The 10,210-nt window shown below is 40.7% G+C and overlaps 1 protein-coding gene across 4 annotated transcripts; it reads left to right on the forward strand.

Annotated features, from left to right (window-relative positions):
- Nucleotides 1–6: 6 nt before the first annotated feature.
- Nucleotides 7–8,665, forward strand: FKBP14 (FKBP prolyl isomerase 14). Of its 4 annotated transcripts, none has more exons than XM_035894102.1 (5): nt 92–180; nt 270–1,335; nt 2,013–2,164; nt 4,911–5,038; nt 7,484–8,665. In XM_035894102.1, exons 3-5 carry the CDS (start codon nt 2,038–2,040, stop codon nt 7,640–7,642), a joined length of 414 nt encoding a protein of 137 aa, XP_035749995.1. In that variant the 5' UTR covers nt 92–180; nt 270–1,335; nt 2,013–2,037; the 3' UTR covers nt 7,643–8,665. The 4 variants fall into 4 exon arrangements, with proteins under 4 accessions (XP_009636888.2, XP_035749995.1, XP_035749996.1 ...); XM_035894103.1 differs by having other exon boundaries at nt 96–180; nt 1,272–1,335; XM_009638593.2 differs by lacking the exon at nt 270–1,335 and having other exon boundaries at nt 7–180.
- Nucleotides 8,666–10,210: the final 1,545 nt, after the last annotated feature.

Below are 10,210 nucleotides of genomic sequence, written 5' to 3' on the forward strand. Positions count from 1 at the left end.
GGCCGCCCTGCTGGGCGCGGCGCTGGGCTGCGCGGCCGCGGCGCTGATCCCCGCGGCTGACGTGAAGGTGGAGGTGCTGCAGAAGCCGTTCCTCTGCCATAGGAGGACCAAGTGGGGGGACATGATGCTGGTTCACTACGAGGGCTTCTTGGAGAAGGACGGCTCCATGTTCCACTCCACGTAAGTAGCTGGCCCCGGGCGAGCGGGCTGGTGGGTGAGCTTGCACCGGCAAATTACATCTCTCTCTGTATATATGTATTTTCATGTAGGTGATGTCTTCTGACAGTGCTTTCCTGAATCCGGACCCCTCACAGTGGCCCGCAGTCCACCTGCGAAGTAGCTCTGCGAGGAGTGTTTTGTGGAGGGCGGGTGGCTTTTTATTTTATTTTTTACAATTGCCCCTCCCTCCCAAAACTGGCCTTTACCTGTGTGCAAGGAAACAGAAGCAATGCATGCATGTTCATAGCATGCCGTAGACTTTTATTTGTTATTGAACTAAAATAGCCTAAATAACGCTGCACAAATTCGTGTGTGGGACCCTTTCCACTGCCACTTATTTTCAGAAAGTTTGGTTTGCCTTTATACTTCGGCAGTTCAGGAAGCACTGACTCACTATGCTGTTTAAGATGAACACCAACAGTCAAACTTCTCTCCTTTCCCCCTGCCACATGGAGGCTATAAAATAAATCTTGTTTAGCTTTTTTTTTTCCTCCTGGTTAGACTGTAGAAAATAGAGCTATGTGGCATCTGTTAAAAGACGGAGATGTTGGACATCCTCTTCTGCAATTTAGACACAGGATTTGGTGCATGATTTCCGAAGTTTAATATATCTCCTGCTACGCACGAATTTCTGTCTGGTTTCCGAAGCAAACTTCTAGGGGAGAAGACTGCCTCTAGTTATAAAAAGTGATATATATCCTTCCACTACTGGCAGCACAATGACAGCTTTTCATTACTGAAATAGCATATTCTTCCCCTGCCCCGGACCAGGCAAATCAACATACCAGAGCCACAGTAATGCAAGTAGGAGGGAGAGCCAGAAATTCGAATGAGTTTGCTAAGGGCCTGCAACGACTTGCTAATGTTGCCTTTCCTGTAAAACATCAACGAAGTGTTGATGGGGGGAGACAGCAAAATGCTCAAGTATCTGTAGGCTATGTCTGAAGTCTACTTTTAAGGAACATATTAAAAAATAAAAAAAAGACAATGTTTTGCATGTTTATACTCTTGCAGATTATTTAAACTAAAATCTCACTAATTTTCTCTTGTAGTTAACCTGCCTCTCTAAAAGGAGTTCTAGTGACACTCTTAAGTTTTTGCTGCTGACTAACTTCTGTAAGTGCTCTGTTTCTTGTTAAGCACCTTTCCTGCATGACTAGTAAGTCGAGCTTTGAAAACTCAGTAGAGTGAAAGTAGTCCTGGTGTACCACCTGGTTAGATTGGAAAAGGGGCTTGTCTGCCTATTTTAAACTTGAATGTTTTGCATGCATTTGTTTCTGTTTTTCTAGACTGTCCTGTAGTTGGTTTTGGTTTGGTTTTTTTTTTTTTTCTAATGGCTTTTTTGGAAGACAGGTGGCCGATTCTTCTAAGCATGTTACAAGGTATATTGTAATCATGGCCAAGCTGGTTCTTGATTTGCAATTTACCAAAGAATATGCATGGGCTTAAATGTAGATTTTTAAGCAGAAATGCATTTCTAGTCTGATCAGTTTCAAAGTGGAAATAGGTGATCAGGGAAGTGAAGGTGGGGATCCAGGTTGTTCAGTGTTGTCATAAACACACCATGTGGATGTTGTTTTATTTCTTTCTGCTTCTTAAGGAACCTTATCATGCAAGGCATAAGTTTTAAAGACTTTAAAAGTCTATGTCCTTCACTTAAGAAATGCCAAGGTGCCAAATATCGGTGTGTTTTTAATTATGTATCTATGCTGTGAGCATCTTCCATCTGCTCTATGTGCCTTTTATGGAACTTGCTGTCTAAAGGCAAAGTGTTTTATTCCATTCTTTTCCAGTCACAAGCATAACAATGGTCAACCTATGTGGTTTACACTTGGCATAAGGGAAGCTATCAAAGGCTGGGACAAAGGTTTGAAGGACATGTGTGTGGGAGAGAAGCGGAAGCTAACTATTCCACCAGCACTTGCTTATGGAAAAGAAGGGAAAGGTAAAACACCTGAAGTCCTTCCCTTACTTCAATTGTTTTTAATCTCTGTATTTTACTGTTTTTCTTAGCCTAAGATGTTAGCAGGCTTTCAAGCTTTCCAGGCTGATTCCATTAAGTAAGAAAAATTGATGGAGTAAGGTGGTCTTCCTCACAAATTTGTTTTCTGCAGAAATAACTCTTAAGTGGTTACATGGTGAATACAGGAGAAAAAAATAGGAATTGATGATGGCTACTGTGCTGTATGCTCTGAGTGTCTTTTCTGTCAGTGCTGTGCTCAACAGTGCTCTGCTTTTTTTTTTTTTCCTTCTTTTTACAGTCAAGCTGGAAGTGGTTGCTTAGGTAACAGTTGGCTTTTTGGCCGTTGCATCTGTGTTTGTGGTTAATACTTCATGAATGTGCATGTGCAAGCCTCCTTCTAAAAGCAACCTGCAAACAAGAACCTGAAGAAACTCCCTGTACTGCTGCCCACCCAGTTCTTAGCTGATGCAGTGAAAAGTCGCCATTTATTTCTCCAAATATGGACGTTTAATTCTTTCTCTCTTTTGGCTATTTTCAGTTTGGGCAGTGGTCCCTGTTATCCACAGTAAGATGTGCAGGCACATGGACAGTCATGCTGGCATCTACTGAAAATGTATTGAATGATGTACAGACAGATAAAAGCATTGTTTGGAGTATTTTCTCAAGCTGTCTACTACTGATGGTGTTTGGTGTTTCCTTTCAAAGGTTTCCAGATTCCTGTTTTAATGAGAGGGCCAGATCTGCAATTTGCGGTTAAATGAGTGACAGTTTGAAAGATGGTTACTTTTTTCTGCTTTATGGTGTTTGTTTTAGTTAAGTTTTTTTGATTAATTATTAGAATATTTTGTCACAACAACAGGTATCACAAATGGTAATGCAAGGTTTCAGAGTAGAAAGGGTAAATGTCTTGGAACATATAATCCTTCCTGCTACTGTCCTCTCCCATTACTCTGAGACTGTTTTAGGAATGAGGAGTGTTTGCATGTCTGTATCATCTGGCAAGTAGGGCTGAACATAGGCTAAGTACTACTCCATCCTAAGTAGTACTTCGTAGATAAAAGCATACTCCATACCCTTCTTTCTTTAAAGTATCCTTTTAAAACATCTTTTTCTACAAGCTGTGGTTTGGGGTTCAAGAGAGAGTATTAAAATAACCATGTTTCTAGTAGAGAACAGGAAACTTGTGGTGGTCAGTTAGTTGACTGTATGCAGCACACAACTGTAAACTTTTCCACAAAAAGATATTAAATGTTGCAGTCATCACAAGCCTTGATTAATATCTAAAGTAGTACAGTTCTTCAAAGACTTGCAAGCCTCACCTCTGTGTTTAGTGCAAGGCTGAACAAGTAAACATTGCTAGCTGTTGTAAGAAATTACTTGCTTTAGGAAAACTTTGAAGTATTTGAACATAATTATGTTGCTATTTTCAAATTATGCCCTTAAAGACAGAATTATTCCATATTCTTCATGCCTTCTACTGAATGCACATAATTTCAGTAGCCTCCCACCTGGTGCCTTGCTTGCTGTCTGACTTGAATGATGAGTCAGATGCCTCTTTCTTTAACACTCAGAAAAATTACCTGTGTTCCATACTCTAAGCAGGCCACTGTGCCCTCTGTTTCCAGAACTTTCTGCACACTTATTCATCCCAGAAATCTACAAGCCCATCTGTTGCTGCAGCTCAGGGTGTATTTATTTAACACCCCAGCTCCAAAATAGTAGGTGTGGATTAGTTTTTTCCCTGTCTTAAGGCACAGCGAATATTTTTTGGGGGTGCTGCCATCAATATAGAGAGGTTGAATAGGACCAAATATATTTCTATATAAGGAGCAAAGTGGTATGCTAAAAGGTCTTTGACAGTAGCTTCAGCAGTTAGCATGAAGGCATATAACACCACTGTAAAATTCAATGCCTGATAAACTGAAATCCTGGGGAGGAGGGGAGAAGGGGATGGTCTTTGGCACTATTAGGAAATTATCAGTCTGTTCATCTGCATCAAAAATTGAATGATGCCAATACATGTCTTTTGGGCATGTTTATCTACTTAGTTTCTACTGTGTGTTTGGAAATAGCTCAGCGCTTCGCGCAGCAGTCCGGAGACGGCTATGGGATACTGACAGCATTGCTGCCCTCTTGCCTTTCTCTGCAAGAAGAGTTTTTCCAGTGGGAGAATAGCAGGTACAAAGTGTCAGTTGGCAGTGGAGAGGAATTTGGAGACTGGTGGGGTTATGGTGTATCAGGATTGTACTCTTCTTGCTACCCCATCCATCAGCTGGGGTTATGGTGTATCAGGAGGATTGTACTCTTCTTGCTACCCCATCCATCAGTCTTGGCTCTATGTCACAGTAGTGGCCACGTGTCTGGCTGTACAGTCTCCTTCACTGTTTTCCACTTGTGCTCTGGCCATGGAAGAGATTCAAGAATGTTGTCTCATAAACCTGTGATGATGACTGCTGAGTATGAGCTCATATCAACATGTACTAGTCTCTAACACACAACTTTAGATGCAACTAGTTTTATGTGCTGTATGGGCTGCTCAGAGTCCAGGCTATGCGCTGAAATAGTTACAGTTATCACTGTTGCAGATACTTTTCCTTGTTAGTTCAAATCACAGGATGCTTTGAAATTAGTAGGATTACTGGACCATTGCTCTGACACATATGGCTTTTGTATGGCACTGAATATGTAGTTGTTTTTAACTTTTCTCCATGTTTATTGTTTGGGGCAGGAAAAATTCCACCCGAGAGCACACTGATTTTCAACATTGACCTTCTAGAAATTAGGAATGGTCCAAGGTCTCATGAGTCGTTCCAAGAGATGGATCTTAACGATGACTGGAAACTGTCCAAGCAAGAGGTGAGTGGGTTACCTTTCTTGTGAGCAAACCTAACAGGTGTCGTGCCTTAACCTGTCTGGCAACTAAGCATCACGCAGCCGCTCGCTCACTACCCCCTTGCCCCCCCTCAGTGGGATGGGGGAGAGAATCAGAAAAAAAAAAGTAAGACCCATGGGTTGAGATAGACAGTTTTAATAAGAGAAAAGAATAAGACAGTTTTAATAAGAGAATAACAATAATAATGGTAAGAGAATATACAGAATATACAAAACAAGTGATGAACAATGCAATTGCTCACCACCCACTGACCAGCGCCAAGCTGGTCCCAAGCAGTGATCACTCTCCCCCCGACCGACTAACTCCCCCTGAGCATGCCCATGACATTATATGGTATGGAATAGCTCTTCGGTCAGTTTGGGTTAGCTGTCCTGTCTGTCCTCCCTCCCAGCTTATTATGCACCTGGCCGAGCAGGAGAAGCTCAAAAAGTCCCTGAGTAGTCTAAACACTACTTAGGAACAGCTAAAAACATCAGTGTGTTAATCAGCATTCTTCCAGTTCTAAATCCAAAACACAGCACTATATCAGCTGCTAGGAAGAAAATTAACTCTATCCCAGCCAAAACTAGGACAACAGGCTTATCTTTCCATTCTCACTTAACTTGACCCTGTTAGGGAAGTATCTAAACACAAGTTAGATTTTTAGCTACTACTGTGCACAGAGCAACTCTGCAAGCAGAATACACTATTTAAGAGTGCTTAAAGCAATTATTTATTGGGCCATGCACAGTACGGGTAACTAGGACTAACGAGTTCTTAGAATAACTACTGAACTGATATGTTCATCATGAATGGCAAGACATCCAAAAAGTTATTGCTGGCCAGGTGGTCATTAGTCATGTGGGGAAGGGTAAGTCTCTGTTCTTCCCTGGAGATGACTTTCCATGTTGCTGCCTTCCAATTCTCTACTTTTTTTTGCTTTTGGAGCTTTATGCCTTTTTGTGTTGGTATCTTCCCTGCTGAATGCTCTTGAACTACTGGCTCAACGATTCCAAAACCAACTGTTTCTGGCTCAACAATTAAGCTCCTGTCTATGCTTTGCCTTTCTTGCATGGCTTCAGCTCATGTACTTTCTTACACCTTAACAATAGATTCTTTCAGTAAAACTAAGCCAGGGATGCACATCTATGCTGCACAATGCTGAGCCTTGAATCCCAGTAGGACTGCTGGACTGGGGGTTCAAATGTGGCCTCGGTAAGCTGAGGCATAGACATGTGATCAATGTGTGCACCACACTTACGGGAGATTTGGATAAAAGTAAAACATATTAGAAACAAAACCGGACTTCAGGGCTTTTGGGAGTTAGCTGCTGATTTACTAATAAACTGGAATTAGAAATTATTCTGCTCTAGGGCAGTCCAGTTTCATAGCATTCACTGTCTGAAGGATGTGTGTTCACCATTGTTCACCTGTTTGTCTCTTATTTTCATTTGTCTGCTTTTCTGCTGTGCAAAAGTCATCCATGAGACGTTATAATAAACCACTGCACTCTTTTAGATCTGGGTCTGGTGCAGTTTGCTAGACCCGAAAGACTAATCTTCCATACTGTGCATCAGACAGACACTGTCAGTGTGTCCAGTGTCTGTGTATTACAAATGTAAGCAATGAGCCTAACAAATACCAGAATGTGAAATAAGTAAAACAGACCTGAAACATGACCCATTTATCCTGCTGTTAACAGTCCATTGTTACAGTTCTTGTTATGTAAGTGGTATCTGTTTAACAGGTGGGTGTGTTTGGTATTGATATTCTTGTAGAAGGCTCTGCAGTTTAGAACACTTGGGATCTCAGTAGTTAAACCTTACGCTCGGTAAAAATAATCGTGATGTTCAAAATGCTGCTCACCATTAGTAACTAGCTTAGTGTAAATAATTGTGCCAGTAGTCTGTTTAAAAGCTACCTTGAATCTTTGTCCTTCAGAATTTTGAGATGTTTAGAAATAAATCTTAATTTAATGTAGTTCCCATTAGAACAGCAAATGCTGAGATTGTGGACAGATTTCTGTATACATTTGGGGCAGCTGTTGACACCTACTACTTTGTTGAAGTGCTAAGATGTCAAAAAGCTGTTTGGGTGTCTGACCAATTGGTAGCTATTAAGTTCTGCCTAGCTATTTATATTTTACTGTATAGACATCAGATGACGGGTTTTCCTGGCTTATTTTTCAGTCAGATGCCATAAAGGTATGGCAACTGATTTCCTAGTTTTACTGTCATTTATATGACTGAAGAGTCTTTCATCACTGAACGGGGCTGCAGAATCAGACAAGTATTGTTCTAGAAGTGGCATAGGAAGGAAGGTACCTATTGTCTAATACTACCATCCTGAACATAGTGGCCCTCTTAATGCTACAGTAATAAATTCTCTCATAAGCCTAAAAATATTAACTCTTACCTTTTGTCTAATAGGTGAAAATTTACTTGAAGAAAGAATTTGAAAAGCATGGAGCAGTGGTAAATGACACCCAGCATGATGCTTTGGTTGAAGACATATTTGATAAAGAAGATGAAGATGGTGATGGGTTTATATCTGCAAGGGAATTTACATACAAGCATGATGAGCTGTAGAAAACGGTGGCATAATTTTTTTATTTTTTTTTACACAAATGGCAGTGACTTAGACTGTCTGGTTCTCTTGTCATCTTAATTCTGTGTTCTGGAGTTGACAGCTGCTGTTGGCAAAGAAACACTCTTTGTTTATACAAGAATTTCTGTTCCTTATGTAGAAATATTTTAAACTATTTTAAAGTATGAAAATGTACCTCCTGTGCAGCAAAGACTTGCACATCAGTGTTTTTTTTAAATTTTGTATTAACTTATTTTTCAGAAATGAAACAAAACTTTTCAGTTATCAAACATTGTGAAAATCAAAATCCAGTCGAGTGCCTTTCTGTGACTTGTTTGTGTGTTAAGATCACTTTCAATGACTTATTTAAGTATAACTTCTAGTCTGTGGCTTAATTACTTGACCTTCCTTCTTGTGTGTCACTGCTTGAAAAGCAGTGTGCTGACCTTGCTTTTTTTCTGCAGATTTGTTAAAAGATGTGCTAGAAGGCATCAGCACGTCTTCATACAGCTGAGAAAACTGATACAAACCTGTGAAGCTGTGCAAAGCCGCAAAGTAACTCAATAGTCAATTTGTCAGACTATTAAGCAGGTATTCCTTATTGCCATGGTGGACACACAGGGGATCACTCCTCCTAATGTGCGCGCTGACCGTAAAACAATTCACGATTATATTGTTACATTACATACATATGCATTACATTCCTCGGAAAAGGCAGGGAAAGGTAAATTTAATTCCTGGAAATCATTTACATAGTCTCCTCCCAGTTGCACATGCTCAGTGTTTTGAGTCGGTGGTCTTCAGGGGTCTCTTGTGGTCGTTTACTTCATCCACTCCTCTTCTTCACCTTGTGCTTTTGGTGACCTCCAGCTTCTACCCCTCTTATTCTGCTGTCAGAGCAACACAGCCGGTACCAGCTGGCTCCTTATCCTTGAAACATCCCCCTTTACCTCTGTATCTCATGGTTCCTGTCCCTGGCTATCCTCCTACCGACAAAGTGTTAGACATTTTGTTCCCCTACATGCCTTCAAATCTCTCCTCTTTCTCTAATGATGCACATTCCATACACTGTTAGTTTGTTATCTATGCTTACCTCATATGGTTAGTAAGTTAACCTGAACCATAATGCTAGCACTTTAAGCTGGGTCTTTCTCAAGGATGTTCTGCTTACTCAGGGCTCTTATCACATTCTAGCTACAGTTGGCTTCACAAAGGTCTTTTTGTTAACCCTTTAGCATCCCTTCAGTCTCCCCTTTTCTTTGACCCTTGTGGAGCCAACCTAAAGCATTCCATTATTCTCTAGAGGCCTTTTAAAATATTTCCCCGTCTCTACCTGGTGCCATATTTTGACCTTTATCCATTGAGAATAATGATCCGTTGTCCTCTGGCAACACCATAGGAAACACCTAAGCATGATACATACTATGAGTCCTAGGGCTATTAAGATAATGACATTTACAAGGATCTGCTTTAACCATCCAAAATTTGGCAACCATGGTGTCAGCTTTTCCCAGATTTCTTGGAACCCAAAAGAAGTATCGTCTTTTGCTACTGCGTTTAATATTTTAATTTGTTGCCAGATTTCCTCTAGATCCATAGAGATCCTGCTGCTTTGATCTATATGTACACTACAGCTTGTATTTATGATTGTACAGGCACCACCTTGGGAAGCCAATAGTAAATCCTGTTCTGCTTTGCTACCTTTGACAAACTAGATACCTCGATTTGTAGTGTCTGCAAATCATCAGCAGTCTTATTCTCAATATTCTCTATTACTGCTGAAATATTTACTGTAGTTTTCTCTAACTCATTCACTCCTAGTGAAGGAATGAGCCATCTTACAAAACTATGAAAGGCAGTAGGCCTGTCAGCTATAGCATTAATAGCTCTTTTCATTCTCATGAAGTAAGGTTTTATCCATCCAATCTGTGGATGTGTTCTATCTAGAATAGTAATGTTCAGAACTACACCTCCAAGGGTGCAAGTTCCTCTCCATTCTAATGGCAATACTTTTTGGGCTTTATTCCCACACAACCAGTACCATCCTATTCAGGCAGATACTTGCCACTCAGTAACCTTAGCTATGTGGATTCCAGTATTTTCTGTTTGATTACTATTAGTAAAATTTCCTACAAACACATTGTTGTCCGGATAATCCATCTTGCCTGTCCCTTTCAGGGGGTTGCATCTCTAAATGCAAGTACTATAAGGCTCCTGTGGGGTCGGGTCAGATATATTCAGTTCTTGTTCCTGTCCCCTGCTGTTGTTCAGGGTGGTGTTTATCCACAAGGAGGACCAAGATATTTTAGCTGGAATTGGGATTCCTATTAAGGGCAACCCATGGTTTATATTTCTAGGCATCTGGGTACAAATCCAGTAATCATTTTTGTTCAAAATTTGGGTGATATTCTGAACCAAGGAGAGGCATAAATTCTGTTTCTATCCTATGACCCAAAGAATTTGGCTCATGGTTATTATTATTATAATAGACATGTCTTGACCCATCACTCTGCCTCCGCAGTTTAAGTTTCAAAGGTCCCTTGGTTTCAGAAGTCCAGACTTGTGCTGGC

The sequence above is a fragment of the Egretta garzetta genome, unplaced genomic scaffold, assembly GCF_000687185.1.
Source record: "Egretta garzetta isolate BGI_Z169 unplaced genomic scaffold, ASM68718v1 scaffold94, whole genome shotgun sequence".
NCBI classification, from domain to species: Eukaryota; Metazoa; Chordata; class Aves; order Pelecaniformes; family Ardeidae; genus Egretta; species Egretta garzetta.